Consider the following 27,582-nt stretch of genomic DNA (forward strand, 5'->3'; position numbering starts at 1 on the left):
TATATAAATAATGAATAATCGGGCACCCTGCACAGATCCCTGTGGTATGCGACTGGACACTGACTTCCAGTCACTAAAGCAGCCTTCTGTCATCACACTCTGTCTTCTATAACTGAGCCAATTTTGAATCCACTGTACCAAATTTCATGGCACCCCATATGTATTTGTCTTCTTGATAAATCTCTTATGTGGGACCTTGTCAAAGGCTTCACTGAAATATCTTCAATACTTTCTATTTTTGCTTTATTTCCTGCATTTACTGTTGTTTAACTAAAAGTCTACCTTTATACATGAGAATCTGGAACAATTTCAATCCTCTTTCCATTTCCAAATTGAAATCCTATAGATGTCAAAATGAACACTATTACTTATTTTATGCAGAGAATCTCGTGACAAGTTAGCCATGCATTTACATATACCGGCATTAACAATAGGGAACAGATGGCCCAAATACCATGTCGAGTAACCCTGGAACATATTAACACATTTAGTGAAATATCATACATAGAATCTAGAGGGAAAATAGTTTATTTCAGACTACAGCTACATTACCCCTAATTATATAAAGAAAAAAACGATATTTTGATAAAACAAGGTGATACTTTGAAATAAATAATCCGTGATATTTTGTCAGGAAGCTAGACATTTGAACAACTTTATTTCAAGCTAGTTGCATGATTTTCAAATGAGAGGTTAAAATAAAACCCACGGTTGCCATAAAGGATATTTGTGTACTGAGTGAAATGATTCAGCTCAAGATCACAGTGAGTAGCTTGAAGTAGATTAAACCCTTTGTTCTGTTGTTTTGGTAAATTTGGCATTTAACTTCATAGATATTTTAGTATTTCTATATCAATGTAATTCAAACTAGTGCAAGTTAATGCTTTTGACTCTTCACATATGAACATTTTATGTGGTTCTGTAAGCCCAAAATTACATACAAGTTAAAATTCATATCTTGGGAAAGAGCTACTTTGGTACTTGTATGCATTTTTAAAAATTGACAAGAATACATTTTAGATTCTTCAAGCAGCTTATTCTATTTTGCCTTAAATTAATACCAGAAGTGGTTCTGCATTCTATCAAGGTCATGAATTTATTTCTTTCCCTTCAACTGTGACTTCGTTTTCACCTTTAATGTCTAAATTCGCCCCAAAAAATTACTCTCTCTCATCCTGGCTACGTCTTTTTTTTATTCTTTCAGCCAAAATGGACAATTTCACGTTCTCCCACCTCACACTCTATTTGTCATGTTTGCACCCACACAGTTAACCTATCTATACCTTTATGAAGCCTTCTTAACACCATGTTCATAATACACTTTCATACGTATGTTTGTGTCTTCAGCAGATTGGCAACATATCTTCTGTCCCTTCATCTATGTCATTTATATAAACTTTAAACAGTTGAACTATTAGCACCAGTCCCATATCTCACCAACCTGAAAAGACACATTTATAATTATTTTCTGCTTTCTGTTAGCCAGCCAGTCTTCTTCCATGCCACTAACTTCTACAGCATAAGCTTTTATTTTCCATAACAACCTTTTGTTATGGTATCATATCAAATGCCTTCTGAAAATTCAGGCGCAGTATATCAATTGGCTTCCCTTTATCTACAGCACATGTTACCTCTTCAAGTAACTCTAATGGATTGATCAAACATAATTTCCCCTTCGAAACCACAGTGACTCTGCTGATTACCTTGAACTCATCAAAGTGCCCTGCTTTAATTTCTAAACTTTATGACAGATTTTAAGTTAACTAGCCTGTCGTTTCTGTACGCTGTCTACTTCCCTTTTTGAATAAATGTATTATGATTGCTGTCTTCCAATCAAATGGTCCTTGAATCAGGCCAGTTTTGGAAAATTAAAACAAATTCATCAACTGTCTCTATAACCACTTCTTTTAAGACATTAAGATGCAATCTAATAGGACCTGAGCACTTGTCAACCCGCAGCTCCAACTATTTACTCAGTACAGCTTCTCTAGTGATTGTGATTTTCTTGCGTTCCTCCCTCCCTTCTATTTCCTGGTTTGTAGCTACTTCTGGACATTACTTGTATCCTTTGTAGTGAAGAATAATGCAAACAGCCTGCTCAGGTCATCTGCCATTTCTCTATTTTTCATTCAAGCTGACTTTCTAAAGGACCAAAGCTTCCTTTGTTAACACTTTAAATATTTATAGAAGCTCTTACTATCTGTTTTATATTTCTGCTTAGCTTTCTCTTATACTCTAATTCTTCCCTCATTATTTCTTTTAATAATTCTTTGCTGATTTTTATATTCTGTCCAATCTTCTGACCTGCCACCTGTCAGTGCACATTGAAAGGATATGACGTTGAACTGGTTTAGTCATGCACTGCCACATCTGATTGAAAAACATCCTGGAATACATAGGTAAACTCCAACTTCTCTAGCACAGAATGGCTTCTTAATTTCCTCTCCCCTGCCCTTTTTGCTTGCTCTGCCAGTTAGTAAGATCAGGCTGATGGAATTGTAGCCTTAACTTCATTTTTCCTTCCTACCTACCTCACATGAATCCTGAGTTTCTTCTCAATTAATAATCTGTCACACTTAGCTTTGAATATGTTCAGTGACCTAACCTCTACTGTCTGGGATAGGGAATTCCAAAAAAAAATTGGGAGAAAGAATTCCTTCATCTTAAGTGGGAGACCCCTGAGATGCAAACTGTGGCCCCTTGTTCTAGATTTCCCCCAAACATCCTTTCAGCATTGAACCAATCAAAAGTGCTCAAATCTTACATTTCAATGAAATTATATTTTCATTCTTCTAAACTCCAGAAAGTACAGGTCCAACCAGCTCAACTTTTCCTCATTCCTTCAACCCAGGAATCAGCCTTGTGAATCTTGTCTGAACTTCTTCGAATTCAAGCATATCCTGCCTTACGGAAGGAGATCAAAACTGTACACTGCTGTTACCTGACCTACACAACAATGTCCTGTACAGTTGTAGGAACACCTAACTGCTTTTGTCTTCCTTTGCCCTCGCAATAAAGGCTTATTTTCTTTCTTAATTATTTGTTGTATCTGCATGCTAACGTTTTACTATTCATGTACAAGGACACTCAGATACTTAGAAATGCACCATTCTACAGTATTTCCATTTAAATAATTTCATTTTTTAATTCTTTCCACCATGTGGACAACTTTACATTTCCGCACAGTATAACCATCTGTCACTTTCTTTTCACTCACATTCATTTACAACATAGTATTAAAATGAAAGAAAACATATAGTGTAGCAAAGATTATTGGTAAGCCAGATGATTGGGAATGTTTTAAAAACCAAAATGGAACAAATGAGGGAGAGAATAAATTTTCAGGCAAAAATGGCAAGTAATGTAAGAAAGAATAGTCGGAGCTTCTTTAACATATATTCAAAAAGAAGATCAAAGTGAACATACAGCCCTTAGAGAGTGAGGATGGGGAGATAATAACAAGGAACCAGGGAATGGCAGATGAGTTGAATAAAACTTCACATGAGCCTTCACTGTAAAGGACACTAACAGATTTCCAATAAATCATTGGGACAAAAAGGGGAAGAGCTAAGATATAAATACACTAACTATCAACAGAACAAGGTATAGGGAGCTAACAGGGTTAAAGGACAATACATCCCAGACCTGACAGGGTGCATCCTAGAATACTAAAGGGAGTGGCTGCAGAGATATTGGATGCACTGGTAGTAATCTTCCAAGAATCATCACATGCTGGAAAAGCCCAGAGGATTGGAAAACTGCCAATTTAAACCCTTTATTTAAAACAGGTACTTTAAGGCAACTGTCTTAACATTTATCATTGGGAAATTTTAGAGTCTCTTATAAAGGATGTAACAGCAGAACATTCGGAAACACATAATATAATCAAGCAGAGTCAGCATGGCTACATGAAGGGGAAATCATTTATGACAAATTTATTAGAATTTTGTCAGAAGTTAACAAACACAGTATATAGAGGGAAACCAGTAGATTTAATATATTTGGATTTCCAAAAAGGCATTTAGTAGGACATCAGGCACCACACATAAGACTACTTACTAAGATAAGAGCCCGTGTTTGGGGATAACACATCAGTATTGATAAAGGATTGGTTAACTCACAGAACACAGCGTTGGGATAAGGGAGGAATTTTCAGGATAGCAAACTGTAACTAGTGGAATGCCACAAAGATCAGTGCTGAGACCACAGTTATTTACATTATATATCAATGATTTGGATGAGGGAAGTGAACACACTACTGTCAGGTTTGCAGATGACACAAAGTATGTGAGAGGGCAAGTGGTAAAGATGACACAAAGAGTCTGCAGAGAGATAAAGCCAGGTTATGTCAGTGGGTAAAAACTTGACAGATGGAATATTATGTGGCAACCTGATGAAGGGTCTAGGACCAAAACGTCAACTCTCCTACTCCTTTGATGCTGCCTGACCTGCTGTGTTCCCCCAGCTCACACTGTATCGACTCTGACTCCAGCATCTGCACTTCTTGATATCTCCATGGTTCAGTATGAATTGGAGGAATCATGAAGGACACTCCTTCTTAACCTCTCCCCTTGCCTTCAGGTGACCCTCAAGTTAATCCACCACCCAATCTTCTCTCTCCATTGAGACAGAGTAGTCAAATGGTCTGGAGGGAATATGGCAAATTTACCTTTTACCTTTCTCCCCTCTTTTTGAAAGTCACCTATCACAATCTCAAGTTTTCTCAACAACCCGAAAGATACTTCTTCTGCCTACTACTTGGTCATATGACAGCCCATTTTCCAAACATCTGGACTTTGCTCATGTTCCAACTTCATCAGCAGAACTTCTGAAATGGGTGCTACTTTTTTCCTCCAAGGTGTGTCACAGTTATAGCTAATTGTGCCTTTTCTTTGTGCGTCCATTCCCTACCCTTCTACTCCTGTCCAAAGGTGACTTCTGCTCTCTAAACTGTTTCAATACATTCCCACAGATGCAAGGGCTATTGTTCAGAGGATGAATACTGGCCAGGATACTAACAGAAATCCTTGCTACAAGCTCTCTGACATCAACTTGAGCAGGCTTTGAGCACCTTGGTTTGAGGCGATTTCTGACAGTGCAATACTGAGAAACTGTGTCAACCTAGATTTGATGTTAAAATCCTGCAGTAAAATTTGGGTTTGAACTGACAACCTGATTTAGAATTACTACAACATTACGTTAACTATCAAAATATCCACATAAAGTTCATCTCTCATTTTCTCTGCACTAATTTATGACGAAGTTTTCTAGCACAATTTTTTCTGCTACAGATCCATCAGTGTTTGAGGGATAGGAAACTAGACTTCCCTTGTGGTCATTGACCTGTTGGATTTTTGCAGAGTCTTCAGAGACCTTTCTTATTCATTCACTGGATGTGGGCATTGCTAGCTAGGCCAGCATTTATTGTCTATTCCTGACTACATTGAAAAAGGAGTTGGTGAGTTGCCTTTTTGAATCACTGCAGAACTTGTGCTGCAGAATATCCACAGTGCTATTAGGAAGAAAGACACAGGATTTTAACCCAGTGACAAAGAAGGAATAGCAAGGCAGTTACATGTCAGGAGAGTGTTGGGTTTGGAAGAGAACTGGGAAAATGCTAGAGTTCTTTATTAGGGAAGAATCAGCAGTACATTTATAAAATCTTAACATAGTCAAATAAAGTAAACCTGGTTTTATGAAAGGGAAACCCATGTTTGACAAATTTGCTAGAGTTCTTTAAAACAAGCAGAGTTTATAAGATGGAACTGGTTGGTTTAGTGTATGCAGATTTCCAGGAGGCGATTGATAGGGTGCCACATCAAACATTATTGCACAGGATAGGACATAGGATAGGAGGGAATTAGGTTAATGTATTTAACACAGAAGACACAGTCAGGATTAAAACATTCTTTTTCACATTGGAAAGACATTATAAGTGGAGTACCATAAGGGTCAGTCTTAGGGCCTCAATTATTTATTGTGTATGTGAATGTCTTGGAAGAGGGGTATGTTTGACTAAGTGGCAAGGATGCAAAAGGACTTCGACAGGCTAGGAGGGTGGGCAAAGAAGTGGCTGATGGAATAAAATGTGGGAACGAGTGAGGTTATACAGGCATAGACTATTTTCTAAACAGGGAAAAGCTTCGGAAATCTGAGGCACAAAAGGGACTTGGGAGTCCTAGTTCAGGGTTCTCTTAAGGTTAACATGCAAGTTCAGTTGGCAGTTAGGAAGGCAAATGCAGTGCTGGCATTCATGTTGAGAGGACTAGAATACAACAGCAGGGATGAACTGCTGAGGTTATATTAGGGTCTGGTCAGAATGCATTTGGAATATTGAGAGCAGTTTTGGACTATATTAAGGAAAGATGTGCTGGTCTTGGAGGGGTCCAAAGTAGGTTTACAAGAATGATCCGAGAAGGAAGGGCTCATCATATGAGGAACGTTGACGACTCTGGTTCTGTACTCAATGGAGTTTAGGACAATCAGAGGGGATCTCACTGAAACTTACAGAATACGGAGAAGCCTGGAAAGAGAGGATATGGAGAAAACGTTTCCACTAGCAGGAGAGCTTAGGGCCAGAGGGCACAGCCCCAGAGTGGAGATATGACCATTTAAAACTGAGACGAGGAGGAATTTTTTTGGCCACGGGGGGTGAATCTGTGGCACATATTGCCACAGAAAGCTTGGGGGCTAAGCCATTCAGTGTATTTAAGGCAAAGGTAGGTTCTTGATTAGAAAGAGTATCAAAGATCAAGAAGGGGAAGCAGAAGAATGGGATCAAAAAACAGCTCAGCCACAATCGAATGGCAGAGTCAGACTCAACAAGTCGGCTGACCTAATTCTGCTCCTATATGTCATGGTCTTATAGTGTAAACATTTACTCCCTCCACCACCAGCAGCAGCATGTGTAATCTATAAGATGCAATGCAGAAATTCACCAAGACTCCTTAGAAAATACTTTCCAAACTCAAACCACTATTCTCTATAAGGACGAGGACAGCAGTTATATGGCAACACCACCACCTGCAAGTTCCCCTCCAAGTCACTCACCATCCTGACTTGGAAATATATCGCCATTCCTTTAGTATCACCGAGTCAAAATCGTGGAACTCCCTCCTTGATGACATTGTGAGCCCACCTACACAAAATGGACTACAGCATTCAACAAGGCACTACCTTCTCAAGGGCAAATATGCATTAAATGCTGGCTCAGCCAGGAACTGCCACCTACCATAATGAATAACAAAATTTCCAAAATCCTGTCCCACATGGAACATCCAAGCAATTTTAACTTTAAAGCATTTTAATAACATTTCTGTGGTGTGAAAGTAACATGCCCCTTATCAGCCTAAGCCTGGACGTTGTTCAGGTCTTGTTGCTTATGGACTAGAACTGCTTCAGTATGTGAGGACATGTGAATGAAGATGAACATTGTGCAACCACTGCAAGTCCTATTTCTGACCTTATGAAGAAGGAAAGGTCATTAATAAAAACAGCTGAAGATGGTTGGGCCTAGGGCATTATCTGCAGGAACTCCTATACAGAAGTTCTGGATTTGAGACAACTGAACTCCAACAACCACAACTACCTTCCTTTGTGCTAGTATATTTCCATGTAGCAGAGAGTTTTCTCCTTGATGTCCAATGACACCATTTTTCGTAAGGCTCTTTGATGCCAAACCTGGTCAAATGCTGCCTTGATGTTAAGTCCAGTCACTTTCACCTCACCTCTGGAATTCAACCTTTTGTCCATGTTTGGAACAAGGCTGCAATGTGTTCAGCAGCAGAGTGGCCATGGTAGGGCCAAACTGAACATCAATGAGTAAGCTATTCCTTCGGAAATGTCATTTGATAGCATTGTTGACAATCCCTTCCATCACTTCACTGATGATTGAGAATACAGTGATAGGGCCACAACTGGTCGGGTTGCATTATCCCACTTTCTGCGCACAGTTCATGTCTGCGTAATTTTTCACAATGGTTGGTCAATACCAGTGTGATGGCTGCATTGGAACAGTCTTGCTACAGGCGTAGTTTGTTCTGAAGCACACATTATCAGCACAACTGACGAAAGTCTCAGAGTTTTTGCAGTATCCTATATATTCAGCCATTTCTTCATGTCACATGGAGAAAATCAAATTGTTTGAAGACTAAGAACTGAAGAAGTAGTTAAGTTAAACTTGTACATGTGAGATAGTGAGAAAAGGGCTAAGCCTGAGGCTGGTATGGTAGAAAAGAGGAGCAAGTTGAATAGTCAAGGCAGGCAACTGCAAGGCGGAGAACGAGGTAAGACTGATCAATTAAGCTGCGTTTATTTTAATGCAAGAGGCCTGACAGGTAAGGCACATGGACTCAGGGCATGGTTGGGAACATGGGACAGGGATATCACAGCTATTACAGAATCAGGAAGGGGCAGAACTGGCAGCCTAATGTTCCAGGGTGTGGATGCTATAGAGGATAGAAATGGGGGAGACAAGAGAGGAGGGGGAGTGGCGTTTTTCATTAAGGATAACATTATGGTTGTACTTAGGGAAGACATTCCTGGGAAGAGGTACAGTGAAGTTACATGGGTGGAACTGAAAAATGAGATTGGGATAATCACCTTATTGGGATTGTACTATAGGACCCCCAAGAGTCAGCGGGAAATTGAGAAGTAAATAGTGTAAGGAGATTTCAGACATTTCTAAGTATAATAGGGTTGTAATGGTAGGGGATTTTAACATTTCAAACATGGACTGGGACTGCCATAGTGTTAAGGGGTTAGATGGAGAGGAATTTGTCAAGTGTGTTCAAGAAAGTTTTCTCAGTCAATATATGGATGTACCTACAAGGAGCAAAATTTGATATTCTCTTGGGAAATAAGGCAGGGCAGATGACTGAGATGTGCATTGGGGAACACTTTGGGGCCAGTCATCATAATTCTATTAGTTTTATAATAGTTTTATAATAGACCTGATCTAAAAGTTAAAGTTCTAAATTGGAGGAAGGCCAATTTTGATGGTATTAGGCAATAAGTTTCAAAAGTTGATTGGGAGAGGCTATTCATTGGTAAAGGGATGGTTGGAAAGTCAGAGGCCGTTAAGAATGAGCTAACGAACGTTCAGAGACAATATGTTCCTATTAGTGCGAAGGGCAAGGCTGTTAGGGGTAGGGAATGCTGAATGACTTGAGAAATTGAGGCTCTGATCAAGAAAAAGGAGGCGGCATATGTCAGGTATAGACAGCTGTAATTGAATGAATCCCTAGAGGAGTATAAAGGCAGAAGGAGTATAATTAAGAGGGAAATCAGGAGGGCAAAAAAGGGGACATGAGATAGCTTTGGCAAATAAGGTTAAGGAGAATCCGAAGAGATTCTACAAATACATTAAAGACAAATGAATAACTAGGAGACAGCGGGGCCTCTTAAAGATCAACAAGGCTGTCTATGTGTAGAACCATCGAAGATGGGTGGGATACTAAAGAGCATTTGCAACAGTATTTACTGTGGAGGTGGTGATGGAAGCTAAGGAATTTGGGGAAATAAATAGTGATATCTTGAAAAGTGTCCATATTACAAAAGATGAGATGCTGGATGTCACAAAATGCATAATGATGGATAAATCCCTGGGACCTAATTAAGTGAATCCCGGAACTTTGTGGGAAGCTAGAGAAGAGACTGCTATGCCCCTTGCAGAGATATTTGTATCATTGACAGCCACATATGAAGTGCCAGAAGACTAGAGGTTAGTTGGAGGTGCCATTATTTAAGGAATGTGGTAGGGAAAAGCCAGAGAACTATAGACCAGAGAGCCTAAAGTATACATTGGGTAAGTTGTTGGAGGGGATTCTGAGGAACAAGATTTACATGCATTTGGAAAGGCTAGGACTGATTAGGATACTTAACATGGGTTGTGTGTGGGAAATTGTGTCTTACTAACTTGGTTTAAGCTTTGCGAAGACGTGACAAAGATGACTGATAAAGGCAGAGTGGTAGACATTGTCTACATGGACTTCAGTAATGAATCTGACAAGGTTCCGCATGGTAGACTGGTTAGCAAAATTAGATCAAATGGAATCCAAGGGGAGCTAACCAATTGGATACAAAACTGGTCTCAAGGAAGGAGACAGAGTGGTGGTGGAGTGTTGTTTTCGGACTGGAGGCCTGTGACCAGTAGTGTTCCGCAAGGATCGTCATTTATATAAATGATTTGGGTGCAAATACAGGAGACGTAGGTTTGCAGATGACACCAGAATTGGTGTTGTAGTGGACAGTGAAGAAGGTTATCTCAGAGCACAGCGGGACCTTGATCAGATGGGCCAAAAGGGCCAAGGAATGGCAGATGGAGTTTACTTTAGATTAATGTGAGGTATTGCATTTTGGTAAGGCAAATCAGGGCAGGACTTAGGGCCCTGGGAAGTATTGCTGAACAAAGAGACCTAGAAGTGCAGGTGCAGGTTCCTTGAAAGTGGAGTCACAGGTAGATAGGGTAGAGAATGTGGTGTTTGGCACACTTGCCTTCATTGGTCAGTACACTGAGTAGAGGAGTGGGGACGTCATGTTCCAGTTGTACAGGAGGTATTCGTGAAGCCACTTTTGGAATATTACATTCAAATTCTGGTCTCCCTGCTATAGGAAAGATGTTGTGAAACTTCAAAGGGTTCAGAAAAGATTTACAAGCACGTTGCTGGGATTGGAGGGTTTGAGCTATAGGGAGAGGCTGAATAGGCTGGGCTTTCTTTCCCTTCGAGTGACAGAAGCTGAGGAGTAACTTTATGGAGGTTTATAAAATTATAAGGGGCATGGATAGGGTGAATAGTCAAGGTCATTTTCCCATGGTAGGAGAGTCCAAAACTAGAGGGCATAGGTTTAAGGTGAGAGGGAAAAGATTTAAAAAGAGACCCAAACAGCAACTTTTTCATGAAGAGAGTGGTGTGTGAATGGAACGAAATGCCAGACAGAATGGTGGAGGCTGGTACAATTACGACATTTAAAAGGCATCCAGATGGGTACATGAATAGGAAGGGTTTGAGAAATATGGGGCAAATGGGACTATTTTAGATCTATTTAAATAGATCAAGTTACGCTATCTGGTGGGCAAGGACAAATTAGACCAAAGGGTTTGTTTCTGTGCTGTATAACTCTGAGACTCTAAGTTGGCTTATTCTATTTTATCATTTATTGTGCAGAACAAACTTCTGTTTTGTTGTTAAAACCAAATCTGGAGCAGCACATGCTTTCAGTGAAAGACTACCTTGATAAATTAAAACCAAACATGTTCTGTCAAGCCAGATTGCTGTGTGGGGTCTGACTCTCAATATCGACATTTTGAACATTGTAAATTTTCATAACTTAATGTATCCTTCATCACTTTCAATTTCTTTTTATCTTTTCTATATAAACCTGATGGGCACCAAGCAATTACCTGAGCTGTCCATCCCACTTATGCTATATATACTTGTCAAACACTACGAGATTTAAATCATATAAATGTGCAAAAATTTTTTTAAAATTACATACACAGTTGGAGATAACAAAGTGTGGAGCTGGAGGAACACAGCAGGCCAGGCAGCATCAGTTGAACAGGAAAGCTGACGTTTCGGGTCAGGACCCTTCTTCAAACACCTGAGTTCATCTTGTCCAAGACAGCAATCTCTTATTCCCTCAATTCTGTTCCCACTAAACTGCTAATCACTAAAGTTTCACTCCTGACTCCCATGATTGCTAATATTCTAAATGATTCTGTCTTCAAATGTTGTCTCTCTCTCTCAAGACGATGGTTCATCAATACCTCAAGGTCTATTAGAGAAGGATAATCCAATGCTGGCCTTGCCAATGATGCTCACATCCCATGAGTCATAAAAAGGTTTTCAGAAATAATATTGACCATTGCATGTTTAAGTGCATAAATAGATGCAAAAGTAAACTGCTGCAGATTATACTGTATTATGGATTATATTTTTAGTAATACGGGAATCCTACCTGTGTGAGTTTGTAAATCAGCTAGAGACTGATGTCTCCAAAAGTTGATGGCAGATCTTTCTCGGCATTGTAGTCTGCTTAATCTTTCTGCTAGCCCTCCCCTGTAGAAATAAAATACCTTAAGTCAGCTTTATTCTAAATTTCAGAAATTTCAATCTTAGATTTAGCCCTGTTGCATTCTACAACTGAGTGCTAAGATTCTCCCGGTATAGGCAACATGAAGCAGATTCATCAATGATACATTCATCCATTGTATTCATGCAAGTAAGAAGTGTCAGCCAGCATAAACCAACCATTTCTAACCATTGACCCATAACTCTTGTAGGTCACAGCACCTCAGGTACATTTAAAAGAATCTGGGTATTCTTTGGAAGATTTTAGCTTTGCCCTCTTTGGGTAGTGAGTAACAGGCCCACCATGTTCTGAGTGAAAACATCACTCATCTCTCTACTAATTTGTTTATCAAGTAACTCAAGTCTATGCTTCCTGCTTATTGAACACTTTGTAACATAAATAAGTCATATTTATCCACAATCTAGGACCATCATATCACACAACAAAATTAAATTTCCCCAACCTCAATAGTATCAAAGAAAATATTGTTAGCCAGGTCAATCTTTGCTCACAGCTAAAATTCTCCATTCTTAGAAAAATCCTTGCAAATCTCCTCCGTGTCCTTTCTACTGCAATCATGATCTTGCTATAATTTAATGACCAAACCTGCACACAGTACTCTGGCTACAACTATCCAATGTTTTCTAGGGGTGGGTTTTACAGCAGCCTCACAAGGCATGTTTTCACAGCGGGTGTAGCCAATGGTCTGAGCAGTGGCAGATGGAGTTTAATCTCGACAAATGTGAGGTGCTACACTTTGATAGGGCAATCAGGGCAGGACCTATACACTTAATACTTATGTCCTGGGGAATGTTGCCGAACAAAGAGACCTTGGAGTGCAGGTTCATAGTTCCTTGAAAGTGGAGTTGCAGGTAGATAGTGAAGAAGCCCCTTTGAAATCTCTCTCTCTTTCTTCTCACCTTAAAATTATGCCCTCTAGTTTTGAAATCACCTGCCTTAGGGAAAAGACCTTTGCTAGTCACCTTATCTGTGCCTCTCATGATTTTACAAACCTCTATAAAAGTCTCCCCTCAACCTCCTACACTCCAGGGGAAAAAAGTCCCAGCCATCCAGCCTCTCCTTATAACTCAGACCCTCCACATTCTCAGTAACATCCTTGTAAATCTTTTCTGCCCCTCTCCGATTTAATAATATCCTTCCTATAGCAGGGTGACCAGAACTGTACACAATAATCCAAAAGTGGCCTCACCAATGTCCAGTACAGCCTCAACGTGATGTCCCAACTCCTCTACTCAATGCTCTGACCGATAAAGGCAAGCGTGCCAAATGTCTTCTTCACCACCCTGTCTATCTGTGATGCTACTTTCAAGGTACTATGCATCTGAACCTCTCGGCCTCTCTGTTGACATCCAGCAGCTTGTACCAAAATTAGAAAAGCTGCCCTACAGGCTGGACAAGGAACAGCTTGGCAGTCATACTCCCTGAATCATGCATTACAATGTCTTAGACACCATCAAGACAATTCTTGGGGATTTTCTGTGTGAGCAAAGGTGGTGGTTGGACAGAGATATTCAGCAAATGAACAAATCGAATTTAATTCCAAGAAGTCGCGGCACGGTGGTTCAGTGGTTAGCACTGCTGCCTCACAGCGCCAGGGACCCGGGTTTGATTCCACGCTTGGGTGACTGTCTATGTGGAGTTTGTACGTTCTCCCCGTGTCTGCATGGGTTTCCTCCGGGTGCTCCGGTTTCCACCCACAATCCAAAGGTGTGCAGGCTAGGTGGATTGGCCATGCTAAATTGCCCATAGTGTTCAGAGATGTGTAGATTAGGCTATAGGGGGAATGGGTCTGGATGGGACGCTCTGTGGGTCGGTGTGGACTTGTTGGGCCGAAGGGCCTGTTTCCACACTGTGAGGATTCTATGATCTAAGTTTGAGGTGATGTATTGGGAGGACTAACAAGGTAACAAACTAGAAGTTGGACCCTAAGAAATACAGAAGATCAGCGGGACCTTGATCTGCATGTCCACAGATCCTCGAAGGTAGAAGGGATCCTCCAGATTCCACCTTGTGAAGGAGGGTCACTGGGCTTGAAATGTTTAAGTGTCAACAACATAATTACTGACTGGAGTCAGATGTTTGCCAGATCAGGATAGAAGATTTTCTTCTCTAAAGGCAATTGGTGAACAAGCAATTTTTTTCACAGAGACTAGTTACAATTTATGAATTTATGTTTCACCAACTGCTTGGTGAGGTTTGAACCAGTGTCCCCAGGACATTAGCCAGTCTGTTTCTCTCCACAGATGCTGCCAGACCAGCTGAATTTCCCCAGCAATTTCTGTTTTTGTGCATTCAATCAAGATGTTCACTGGCTGGAGCAATCCAGCTACAAAGAGAGATAGGCTGCACTTCGAGGAGGAGGAGGAAGAAGGGAGATCTGATTAATTTGTACAAAGCTCTGAGGGGCACAGGCAGAGTAGATAGAGAGAAATGTTTCCCCTTAGTAGTAGCTCAATAACCAGGTGGTACTATTTTAAGCTAAGAAGAAGGTTTAAAGGAGATCTAAGGAAGAAATTCTTCAAACCACAGAGTTGTGGGTATCTGGAACTCACTGCCTGAAAGAATGGTAGAGGCAGGGGGGCCTCAAGACATTTATTAACTATTTAACTGAGCACTTGAAATGACACAGCATGCAAGGCTACAGGCCAAGTGCTGGAAAATAGAATTCGAATAGATGGATGTCTTACGATTGCAACAGACACAATGGGCCTCCTTCTGTGCTGTAAAAACTCTATGACTCTAATTGCCCTGGAGTTCTCACAATTGATTCCAGACCACAGATCAAATACTGGCTGGAAAGCTCCTGCTGATTACCACCTCTTGACTGCTTCCTCCTACCCTCAGCTGAATTCACCTCAATGGTGAACACCGCTTGAAAGAAGCATTGAGGATAACATGAATACTAAATCTACTCTGGATAGAGAACTTCAATGCTTATCATGAACAGTGGCTTAGTAGAACCACTACTGACTGAGTTGCCAAACTACTAAAGGACATAGCTACTAGACCGCGTCTATGGCATACAGTGAGCCAATTAAACGGAAGAACCTACTTTACCTGTTCCTTAAACAATCTACCTCTCACAGATGAATCAGTCCACAAAAGAATTGGTAGAATATTGTGTTGACCAAGTCCTATGTTTGTGCATACCCCCATTACCATATATGACACATTCACTGTGCTTAATGGGATAAACTGCAAACATAGCATGCAACACAAATGTAGATATCCTTGGGCATGGTGAGCCAAAAGAAACAGGAAAATTGCATTCAACCGTAATCTGTAATCCCAGGGTGCAGCATAAAGACAGACAACAGTTATATGCACAAGTAATCTTATCAACTCTTGCAACATATTCTTGTGAATATTGCAATTCATGCAGAGTGAACTTCATGAATAGGAAGACAAGTATATTTTAAAACAATTTTTACAATATTTTTGAATCTGTCATATATTTTCTTCAGGTTCAATGTAAGGGTTAATTGGTCAGGGTATATAACAGGTGGATGACCTGAAATAATCTTTTTTATGTCCCTGCCACAGTTTAAAGCTCTAACGTTATTATACCGTAGTGTGACACGAAATATGATTGTAATGCAATAACATCACTGCAGAACTACGATGTTCCTTAGAAACAGAAGAAACACATTGGCCAGATATGTTCTGTAACCTGGAAATCTGATTTTTCGTCTCTCTACAAGCTTGTAATGGAGGCATCTTTGCTCTGACAATAAAAACACAGGTTATCCATATTACAATTTGACATTCACAGGAAAAAGAAGAATAAACAATATAACAGACTGCAAACCTAATACTAAGAGAAGTCAGTTCAGCCAACTTAAGTGTACAAAATACAGTACAGCCCCACTTACCGTTCCTGCCAATCAAATGCTTTATGCCTCCCTTCAAATAGCAAACAGAGAAGTCACACATGAGCACTATGTTTTCTAATCCTACCATTCAACAGTCAATTCTAGCTACTGTTATGACCCCTGCTGAAAATCATACTCGAAAAATGAGATCTCAGAATGAAGCCTGATTTGATAGACCACAAGCTTAACCTATCTTTTTGTCTACTGCAGAGGTCAATTAGAACAGGCTGCCAAAATACTTTGAAAAATAGAACATAAAACTTGGTTACACTAAAAAAACTATGACCTATCTCACATTATAGAAGAGCTGTTCAAACAATTACAAACATCAGAAAGAATTATTCATCCCTCAGCCAAGCAATAGCCTTATAATCATTCAAACCTCAGTAAAGAGTCACCTCTTTCTCTACACGAAAACCTTTCACTAAGTTGGCACAGCTATAAATTTCTGCTGTAGAATTATTTGATGGTATTTTATTTAGTTAACGTCTCTCCCCAAAACCTTTAAAACACGCTTCTAACTCAGCAAACTTATGAGTTAACATGGGTTACTTAAACTCATATCTTCAACACCCTTCAGATGTATTCCTTGCTGACATGTCCGAGGCCTTTTGCTTTTAGAATTTCCTTCCCACTGACTTCTTAGCTTCTCAGAATCTCCCCCCAATCCAGATAGCAAATAAAAGTATAAACATCATTTTTTTTGCTTTATGAACCTGTTTCTGGCATTGTAAAAATCAAGTCAGCAAGCAGTTTAGCAATTATCTCCTTAAGTATCTTGCTGGTCATGTAGCTTAAGATACATGATTTCCCATCAATACTGTTTCAAATTATTGTTCAAAATTACTTTTAGAAGGAATGAAAACTAAAATTCATTTTTCTGCCACTTTAGAACGGAGGTTCACAGATAATAATAATACATTATGAATATCATACTACATGCTTCAACATTAAAAGTTAGAAATGCATGAAATATAAGGCAGGTTCATCTGCTTTGAAAAGAGGAAGAATATTAAACTTAAGAATGCCCTATTATCAAAACTCAGCTCTCAGGTTTTGTTTGCATGACATGAACTCACCCATATTCTCTTTGAAACTACACTATTAAATTGCTTATCTAAAATAGTTAGATCATCATGCTCTCAATCCAACAAACACCTGTCTGTCTGAATTATCCTAAGATGAGGATGGGGGCAGATGCAAGAGAAGTCAGATTTATGTTACAGATAACACTTCTGGTTTGGGTTGTTGATAACCTGTTTCAAAAGGTTTTAGTTCACAACTTAATATGACGCAGCAAGTTCCAATTAAATGGTATGAGTACTATAAATGGGTACGGACTGACTTCTTACACCTGAAGGATTTTCTACTTTAAAAAATCTGCAATCTTTGACAAAGACCATTTCTGATTCACCCTCAAACCTGCAAGAAAAAATGTCTTGTGACTTTAGCACTCCCTCTGGTAACTTCTGAACTTGGCAAATTAAGTTCTGTGTCTTAAACTTTTTTGGTTTGCAAATTTATTGAATTGTTTAGAATTGCAGCCCAAGGCAGATCCAACTGTAATTTCAATTTAATTCTTTCAATTCATATATCATAAATGCCTGCATTCAGAACTGTCAGACTTTTTGAAATTGCGTCAACTCTTTTCTTTGAAATTGTTAATCTGCTTTAAGTTTAATATATATAATTAGCTCATGTTTATGAAATCTTATGTATATTTATTCAGAATGTATGTCAAAATAATCTTCAATAACCAGGGAGGGGGCATTGATTTAAAGTGATTGGTGGTGTTGTTAGAGAGGAGTTTGGAATAAATTTTATCATCCAGAAGTGTCTTGAACTCACTTTTTTGAAACATTGTTAGGCACAGAAATCCTCACTGTATTTAAAAAAAATCTTTGATACAGACTTGAAGGGCTGTAACTACAAGGCTACAATTCAAGAACTGGAAAGTAGGATTTTGCTGGATAGCTATTCTTTCAGTCGGCATAAACAAGGAGGAGTGAATAACTTTCTTCTGTGGCTTGAATGTCAATAATTCTATCCTCCTATGAAAATGCAGAGTGCAGAAGTGAACTATATTTGGTATAAATGAAATTTATTCCAGGAGAGAGCCCATTGTGATAATTATCAGAATATTTAGTCTAGCCAAAGGTCCAATATTTCCCAGAAATCTTTTATGAAGGCATAAAATAGTTCAGAAGATATTTCAAAAGTAAAATTACAAGAGAAAATGAATCCTAAATGATAAATCTTCCATATTTGTACTGTCAAACAAAAACGTACAATATGGCATACCAGCTAACCTCATAAATTTCTTTCTCTTTTTGGCAGAATCTTCTGGAGTTTTGAATTGTTTTCTCTTTTGTTTCTCAGGCGTCTGTAGAAATGCTTGTGCACTTTTCAACCAATTGCTTGCTGATCTCATGGTCTTGTCGTGTTCTGATCCACAATTAGCTGTAGGTGATTGTGCAGAAGTAGATGGAATGGGCTTTGTGCACCATTCACGTTCTTTTATGCTTTCGTCATCAGATGAAAACTCCAAAATATCTTCTGCTGTCTAGAACAAGACAAATACAAGTTATTTTCACAGCAGTATATTTTCAATACATATATATTTTGGTTAAGGGAAGGTTCAGGTTGAAGAAACTGATCAATTACAATTGTAAAAAAATTTTTTTTAAAGTAAGGAATCAAAAGTTTCCAGAGCTGAAACAATTCACAGATTCTTGCCATGATCAATCATTCATCAGCAGACGTCCACTTAAGTTCTGCTTGTTTCACATATTTATGAGAATACTCTGCTGTAATTATTATGACCTAGAGCATTTTATAGATATTTTTAATCAACTTGTTCAGATGTGCTATGATACAGGTGGAACATGAACCTGGGCCTTTTGGCCTAGAGGTAGGGACATTACCACTGCTCCACATAAGCGTAGAGCTTTATATACCTGCCTATATTACATACTACAAGACTGGAACAGAACTTGGGAAAAAATGCTTAATGCTGCCTCATTACACAGTACAATATTAGATCTAAATTAACTTTGTCCCTTGTCAATTCCTCAACATGTTGCTCCAGGAAACTGTCACAAAGCATTCTGGCTTTGTCAACTTGATCGGTCAAGTACGCAAGGAGATTAAAGTCCTCTGTAACTAGGGTGTCACAGTACCCTTTGTCAAAACCTCCAATTATTTCACCATCAAATCCGCAGATAAGGGAGACGCAGTAGTGTTAAGGCGCATGGACCTTTACATAGCCGAGGCCAGGCCCCAACTCTCTGACACCTCTTCCTACCACCCCCTCGATCATGACCCCACCCCTGACCACCAAAACATCATCTCTCAAACCATTCATAACCTCATCAACTCAGGTGACCTCCCACCCACAGCCTCCAACCTCATCATTCCCCGGATGGCCTAAAAGCCCTCCGCTTCTTCCTCTCCCACAGGCCCAACCAGTCCCACTCCACTGACACCCTCATCTGCTTAACTGAACTTGTCCATTTCCCTTAACAACTTCTCCTTCAACTCCTCCCACTTCCTACAGACTAAGGGGGTGGCTATGGGGACCCGCATGGGCCCAAGCTATTCCTGCCTCTTTGTAGGATACGTGGAACAGTCCCTGCTACACTGGCACTATCCCCCACCTCGCCCTCCACAATATTGGTGACTGTATCGGCGATGCCTCGTGCTCCCACAAGGAGCTTGAACAGTTCATCAACTTTACTAACACCTTTCACCCCAACCTCAAATTCACCTGGACCATCTCTGATACCTCCTGCTCCTTCCTAGACCTCTCTGTCTCCATCTCTAGTGACCACCCCGAAACCAACATCTATTTCAAGCCCACTGACTCCCACAGCTGCCTAGACTACACTTCCTGTCACCTACCTTCGTGCAAGAATGCGATCCCCTACTCCCAATTCCTCTGCCTCTGCCGCGTCTACTCCCAAGCTGGGGCGTTCCACACCCGTACATCCCAGATGTCCTCCTATTTCAAGGGCCATAACTTCCTCCCTCCGGTGATCGAAAATGCCCTCAAATGCATCTCTTGCGTTTCCCGTACCTCTGCCCTCACATCTCCTCCCCCCAACAAAAATAAAGACAGAAACCCCCTTATCCTCACACATCACCCCACCAACCTCCATGTCCAATATATCATTCTCCGCCACTTCCGTCACCTACAAACTAACCCTACAACCAAAAATATATATCCCTCCCCACCCATATCTGCCTTTTGCAGGGAGCGCGCGCTGTACGACTCCCTCGTCCACTTCCCACTAACCCCACCACCCCCAGCACCTTTCCCTGCAACCGCAGGAAGTGCTACACCTGCCCCTACACCTCCACCCTCACAGGCATTCAAGGCACAAAACAAACCTTCCACATCAGACAGTGGTTCACCTGCAAATCCATCAACTTAGTCTACTGCATCAGCTGCTCCCAATGTGGCCTCCTCTACATCGGTGAGACTAAGCGGAGACTCGGAGACCGTTTTGTAGAGCATCTGCGCTCTGTGCGCGACAAACGATAACGCCTTCCCATCGTGAACCATTTTAACTCCCCCCTCCCACTCCCTGGGTGTCATGTCCAATCTGGTCCTCCTCCAGCGTCACAATGATGCCACCTGCAAACTGGAGGAGCAGCACCTCATATTTCACCTTGGGAGCCTACAGCCCAATGGCCTAAACATGGAATTCACCAGCTTTAAAATCTCCCCATCCCCCGGCCTCATTCCATGTCCAACCCTCCCTCTCATCCCCGCCTCCTTGACCTGACACAGCCTGTCCATCTTCTCTCCCACCTATTCACCCCTCCCACCTCACTGACCAATCCCCACCACTCACTACCTGCACTCACCTATCACCATCCCACCTGCCTTCTCCTCTCTCTATTTATTTCTGAGCTCCCTTCCCCATCCCCATTTCTGAAGAAGGGTCCCGACCCGAAACGTCAACTTTCCTGTTCCTCTGATGCTGCCTGGCCTGCTGTGTTCCTCCAGCTCCACATTTTCTGACTCCAACATCTGCAGTTTGTGCTGTCTCCAATTATTTCATACTAAATGCTCTGTCCAATGGTATAGAAATCAAGAGGCCTTAAACCTACTCCTACCAGAATTTTCTGACCTTTGTTATTGCTATTCTCCAAATATAGTGATTCTATTTCTTGATCTTCAGAGTTAAAATCCTTTCTCACTGCTATCCTTATATAACACTTTATTATCAAAGCTGCCTGTCTTTTCAAAATATTATGAATCCTGGAATGTTTATTTCACAACATCAGTCACTGCATAAAAATAAAAGTCATCATACCGAAATCACTTATCTCCATTTGTGCTATCGTTCACCTATCATACTGCGAGTGGTTCACGCATTCAGATTTGAACTCTATAATTTTATTGTTTCTTTGATTGTTTGCATGGATATTATTTGTTGATAGGTTATTACTGTTAAACTCTACATCCCTTCCTATCCTACTCAGCTTGTCTTTACTCCAATTACTAAGAATCAATGTTGTCTTGACTTCTCTCTTTATGCACTTTCATTCAGCTGAACCCTCACAATAACCTGCCACCTCTCTTCTGCACCCAATCCCCCCTATAGTTAATACCTATCCACAACCCTGGCAATTCACAGAAACACCAGTCTGGTTTAAGCGGAGCCCATTCCAAAAGAAAAACTCCACCTTTCCTCACTACTGGTCACAGTGCACGATAAATTGAAATCCCTCTTCCCATGTCACTGAGTCACTTATTTAGTTTTCTTATCTGCTTGATCCTATCATCATTGGCGGTCCCTCTTCCACTCTCAGGTTGAGTCCCTAGGTGGCTGTACAGACTAATGCAGCCACCACAAGCTCTGTTACACTTGGAGCAGGTGGCACACGGGAAGGGGTGGATGGAGCATTAGTGTGGCAGTGCACTCTTTACTCTGTTTTCGCCTGGCTTCCAATTTTTCCCCCAGTGACAAATCTTGAGGTGCTCTACACCTCCCCAAATGCATCTCCTCCACTTAGGAGGGTCTTGGGCCAGTAATGCCCAGGTGTCTTTAGGAATGCTGCACTTCGCCAGTGACATCTTGAGAGTTTATTTAAGCACTTCCTCTGTCCACCTGGAGCTCACCTGCTGTTTCAAAGCTTGGAGTCCAGCACCTGCTTGGGGATCCTCTTGTCGGTCATGTGGACGACATGCCCAGCCCATCATATCCAATCAAGGGTAATCAGTGCCTCGATGGTTGGGATGTTGGCTTAGTCGAGGATGCTGGTGTTGGTGCGTCTTTCTTCCCAGTGGATTTGCAGGATCTTGCACAGGCAGCACTGGTGGTGCTGCTCCAATGCCTTGAGGTGTCTGCTGTAAACAGTCCACTTGTCAGAGCCATATAGGATGGCGGGAGCTACCACAGCTCTGTAAACCATGATACTGGTGTTGGTTCTGATGCTGTTGTCCTCGAACACCCTTTTCTTCAGGTGGCAGAAGGCTGCACTAGCACACTGCAGGCAATGCTGGATATCTCCATCAATAGCTGCTTTGCAGACAGGACACTTCTGAGGTACTGGTCAAAGTTCTCTAAGGTCTCCCCGTGGACCTTGATATTTGGAGGGGAGGGGTGTGTGGTTTACTTCACAATGCCAGGTCAGGTTGGTGGAAGACCTTCATTTTGTGCATATTTAAGGTGAGACCCATGCCCTCATATGCCTCTGTAAAGGTGCTGACAATGGTCTGGAGTACATCCACTGAGACTGCACATACATAAGCATCATTTGCATACAGCAGCTCGGTGACACTTGCTTGAGAGCCTTTGGTTTTGGCTTGAAGGCAGCGAAGGTTGAATAATTTCCCACAGGTTCTATAAGTTAGCGCCACTCCAGCAGGGAACTTGTCAGTGGTGAGGTGAAGCATTGCAGTGAGGTGTTTTTTTTTATTCATTCATGGGATGAGAGCATCGCTGAGCAGGCAGCATTCATTACCCATCCCTAATTGCTCAGAGGACAGCTGAAAGTCAACCACATTGCTGTGGATCTGGAGTCACATGTAGGCCAAACCAGGTACGAATGGCAGCTTGCTTCCCTAAAGGACATTAGTGAACCAGATGGGTTTTTCCAACAATCGACAATGGGCTCATGGTAATCATTAGATCCTTAATTCCAGATATTTTTACTGAATTCAAATTCCACCATCTGCAGTGGCGGGATTCGATCTTGGGTCCCCAGAACATTATCTGGGTCTCTGGATTAACAGTCCAGCGCCAATACCACTAGGCCATCACCTCCCATCATCAAGAACAGCACTGGGGCATGATGCAGCCCTGCTTGATACTGGTTTGAATGGGGAATGGGTCAGTAGTGGAGCCATTTGTCATTACCTTGACATCCATGTCGTCATGGAGCAGGCGAAGGATAATGACAAACTTCATGGCATAACCAAAGCGCAGAACAATATTCCATAATGCTTCCTGATGGACACTGTAAGGTCGAAGAAGGCCATGTACAGTGATAGGTTCTTTCCTCTGAATTTGTCCAGCAGCTGTCGAACGGTGAAAATCACGTCTGCTATGCCCCTCCATGGCCAAAAGCCACACTGCGATTCCGGGAGGTATTCCTTAGCCACAGGGAGGAGACGGTTGAAGAGGACCTTGGCGATAGTCAGACAGCAGAGAGATTCCCCTGTAATTACCACTGTCGTACTTGTTCCCTTTTTTGAAAATGCTCACGACTGCGGCCTCTCTGAGCTCTCCACCTTCCAGATAAGGCAAACAAGGGCAAGTAGCTGCAGCAGGAGCTCTTTGGCTCCACACTTCAATGCCTCAGCGGAGATACCGTCTACTGCAGCAGGCCTTGTGGTTTTTAAGCTGGCGCATGGCTTCGTCTAGGTGTGTAAGACGGGATCCTATGCAGATTGTTTTCTGAGGTACAATCCAGCGATTACCACTGAGGAAATGCATTTTAATTGGAACAATAGCATATGAAGAGATGAACATAGAAATTAGGAAAAGACCATTTAGCCTCCTAGCCTGCTATTCAATACAGTTGCAGCTAATCGGATTGCTGATCAATTCCGTATTTATAAATCCCCTAATAACTATGACTCCATTGCTAGTCAAGAATCTACCTACCCCTGCCTTATAAGTATTCACTGCTCTCCAGCGAAGACAGCTCTAATTCCTCAAAAACCTCTGTGGAGAAAAAAGGTCTGTGTCCCTTATTTCTAGTCTCACTCATGAAGAGAAACATCCTTTTAGCACTTTCCTTCGGGATCTTCTTAGTTTTTCTCCCCATCCATCTAAACTTCATGTATATATATCCAGCCCATCCAACTTTTCCTTGGAAGATAACTATCCTCTAATCAAAAAAAAAACACTACTGAACTGTTTCTACCACATTTACAATTGCTGCATTGGTGAATTGTTGCAATCAATCTTGTGGATGGTACAATGCTGCTCCTGCTCTTTGCAAATATTTAAAATGAAATGCAAACAAAGCAAGGATGATGTGAGAATAATACTTCCACATAGCGAGTAGTCTGGGTATGGAACAGACTGCTTGAAAATAGGTGGAGGTTGGCTCAATTGAGGCATTGGATGATTATTTGGTTAGAAATGGTAGGAGATTGGCACAAGGTAATAGAAAGGGCGCAGGCACAATGGGCAAACTGGCCTCCTTGTGCACTGCAACAATTCTCTGATTTTATATCAGTGGTGCAGTAAGTGAATGTTTGTGAATGCAGTTTTAATCAAGCCAGCTGTTTTGTCCTGAACAGTATCAAACTCATTCAGTGTTGTTGGAGTTGCGCTCATGCAGGCAAGTGGAGAGCATTCCATTACATTCCTGACTTGTACTTTATAGGTAATTAAGACTGGGGGTGAGCTGGGCAATGCAGGATTCCTAGCTTCTGAACTGTTCTTGTAGCCATTGTAGTTTATGACTATTTTGGTGAATGGTAACCACCTGGATGTTTAAAACAGGGAATTCAGTGACGGTAATGTCATTGAATGTCATGGGTGATGGCTAGATTTTCCTTTATTGGAGATTATCATTGCCTAGAATTTGTGTTGCACAAGTGTCAGTTCCCAATTGTCAGCCCAGGCCTTGATATTACCCAGGTCTTTCCATATAAACATGGTCTGTTTCAGAATCAGAAGAGTTGCAAATGCTGCTAAACATTCTGCAACTATTAGCAAGCATCCACATTTCTGACCTTATAATGGAGAAAAGGTCATTGAGGGAGCAGTTGAAAAACTCCTGCTGAGATGTCCTGGAGAAGAGATGAATGACGTCCAACAACCAGAACCATCTTCCTTTGTGTAAGGTAGGACTCTAATCAACACAGATTCCCGGTGAGTTTAGTTTTGCTAGCCCTTCTTTATGCCACACTCAGTCAAACATGGCCTTCATATCAAGGTCAATCCCTCTCACCTTAGCTCTGTAAGTCAATTCTTTTGTCAATATTAACAAACACTGTAAGGCACCTGAGTTTCCTTGGCAGAACCCAAACTCAGCATTAGTGAGCAGGTGATTGCTAAGCAAGTACTGCTTGATGGCACTGATAATGACAACTTCCAGTTAACAATCCAAGAATGGCCTTGATATCAGGAAATGGCTGAAGTCATTGGAGACTGTGGGCCCTGACAACATTCTGGCAATTGTACTGAAGATTTGTGATCCAGGCCTAACCATGCCCATGGGCAAGCTGTTCCAGTACATCACTTAACTGACAGTATGGAAAACTGCCCATGCCATGTATGTACTGTACACAGAAAGCTAAACAAATGCAACCTGACTAATTACAGTAATTAGCACTTCCTATTATCAAATGGAGTAAACGAATAACTGAAGTCTGACAACTGTGATATTGGAGACTTCCAGAGGAGGCTGAGATAGATCGTCCACTCTGCAATCTAGCTGAAGATTGTCATAGATGCTTCAGCCCTATCTAGTGTGCTGAGGTATGGGCCTCCCTGAACATTGAGGCGAGGAACTTCTGGGACGCCTCATCCTCCAGTGAGCTATTTTGTTGTCCTCTACCATTCACAACTGGATGTGAAAGGACAGCGAAGTTTAGATATGAACCATTGGTTGTGGAATTGCCCAGCTCTGTCACTTGCTGTTATGTTATTGGGCACAAAAGTAGTTCCATGCTGTAGCTTATTTTTTAAGATTTGTCTAGTGCAGCTCTTCATATGTCCTTCTGCACTCTTCACTGAGCTAAGATTGATTTCCTCGCTTGATGGCAATGATACCATGGGGATATGCCAGCATATGAATGTGGCAGAATGTGTGCAAGTACAATTTTGCTGCTGCTGATGACCACAACACTACTTGGATGCCCAGTCTTGATTTGCTGGACCTGTTTGAAATCCATTCCAATTAGCCTGGTGGTAGTGTCACATGACACAATAGAGGGCACTCTCAATGTGAAGAAGACAGCATTTTGTTCCCGAAGGACTGGGAGTTTGGTCACGCCTACTGTCCTCATGGACAGATGTATCTGTGGGAGGCAGATCGCTGAAGATGAGATCAAGTATATATTTTCCTCTTGTTGGTTACTTCACCACCTGCCACAGATTACCATCACCATAGGATTTGACAAGCTCAGCCAGTAACTGTGTTGCAAAGCCACATTTGGCGATAAATAGTGAAGGTCCTCACCCAGATATTCTGTGCCCTTGCCACCGCCAAGTGACCTTCAACATGGATGAATACTGGTTTGTAGTAATCAACAACACGTTGCTTTGCCCATGTTTGACTTGAAGCCATGGGGCTTCATAGGAATCAGAGGCAATGTTGAGGACTCCAAGGCAACTCACTCCTGACGGTACACCATTGTGCCACTTATTCTTCTGGGTCTTTCCTGCTGGTGAGACAGGACACACCAAGGAATGATGACAATGTTGGCTGGGACATTGTCAATGAGGTACAATTCCATAAGTATGGCTATGTTGGGCTGTAGCTTGACTGATCTGTGACACAGCTGTTCCAATTTTGACACTTGCAGACCATCACCCTCCCCCTACCCCCACGATGTAAATGAGGACTTTGCAGGGTTCACATAGTTCAATTTGTAGTTGTCATTTCTGCTGCCTGTATCAATGCAAAGTTTTTCACTGAAAATTATTACCCAAGAGCAGAGATGCACAAATCAGTACTATAATTGTTAGTTTAAACTGAACCATTTTCCGATTTGCATTGGAAATAAAATCCAAACATGAAAAGCAGGAGAATACATCTCTAATATTGTCAGTAAGTTAAGAGTTACTATGAATTAAATTAGACCAAGCAGTCACAGCAGCAATGAAAGGAAAAAAAATTAAGGATATCGAGGTACTTCTCTACAGCGTAATTGTAAAACGGCAAATCAAACTGAGCATGATCATGTTATTCACACATTTGGTTACCATTAGGATAAGGCCATTGCTTTTCTCTCTTGGATACTTGAATACAGAAAGGCAGAATTTTTTTCAAACCTAGCATGCTGGGAGGAAGCAAATTACTCATGCTTGAAATTTTCTTTCTCAGCTATAAAACGGGAGAGATGAAGTTTGCCCTCAAAATATAAAGAATGGCTATGTTGTTTCTCCTTTCACATTAATAAGCACTGATGTCTCCACATGGC

The 27,582-nt window shown here is 41.2% G+C and overlaps 1 protein-coding gene across 9 annotated transcripts in view; it reads right to left on the reverse strand.

The window, feature by feature from the left end:
• spidr (scaffold protein involved in DNA repair) overlaps window positions 1–27,582 on the reverse strand; it is a 250,462-nt gene that overhangs the window by 157,301 nt on the left and 65,579 nt on the right. For 7 of the 9 annotated variants that reach the window (XM_048595617.1, XM_048595613.1, XM_048595616.1 and 4 more), the window contains 3 exons: window positions 18,275–18,528; window positions 15,764–15,817; window positions 11,959–12,059 (listed from right to left, as the gene is read on the reverse strand). In XM_048595617.1, coding sequence (XP_048451574.1) covers window positions 11,959–12,059; window positions 15,764–15,817; window positions 18,275–18,528 — 409 coding nt within the window. The remainder of the gene's footprint in view (window positions 1–11,958; window positions 12,060–15,763; window positions 15,818–18,274; window positions 18,529–27,582) is intronic. The other 2 variants (XM_048595620.1, XM_048595614.1) reach the window with 1 other exon arrangement.

Source organism: Rhincodon typus, chromosome 4 (genome assembly GCF_021869965.1).
Source record: "Rhincodon typus isolate 14 chromosome 4, sRhiTyp1.1, whole genome shotgun sequence".
Lineage (NCBI taxonomy): Eukaryota > Metazoa > Chordata > Chondrichthyes > Orectolobiformes > Rhincodontidae > Rhincodon > Rhincodon typus.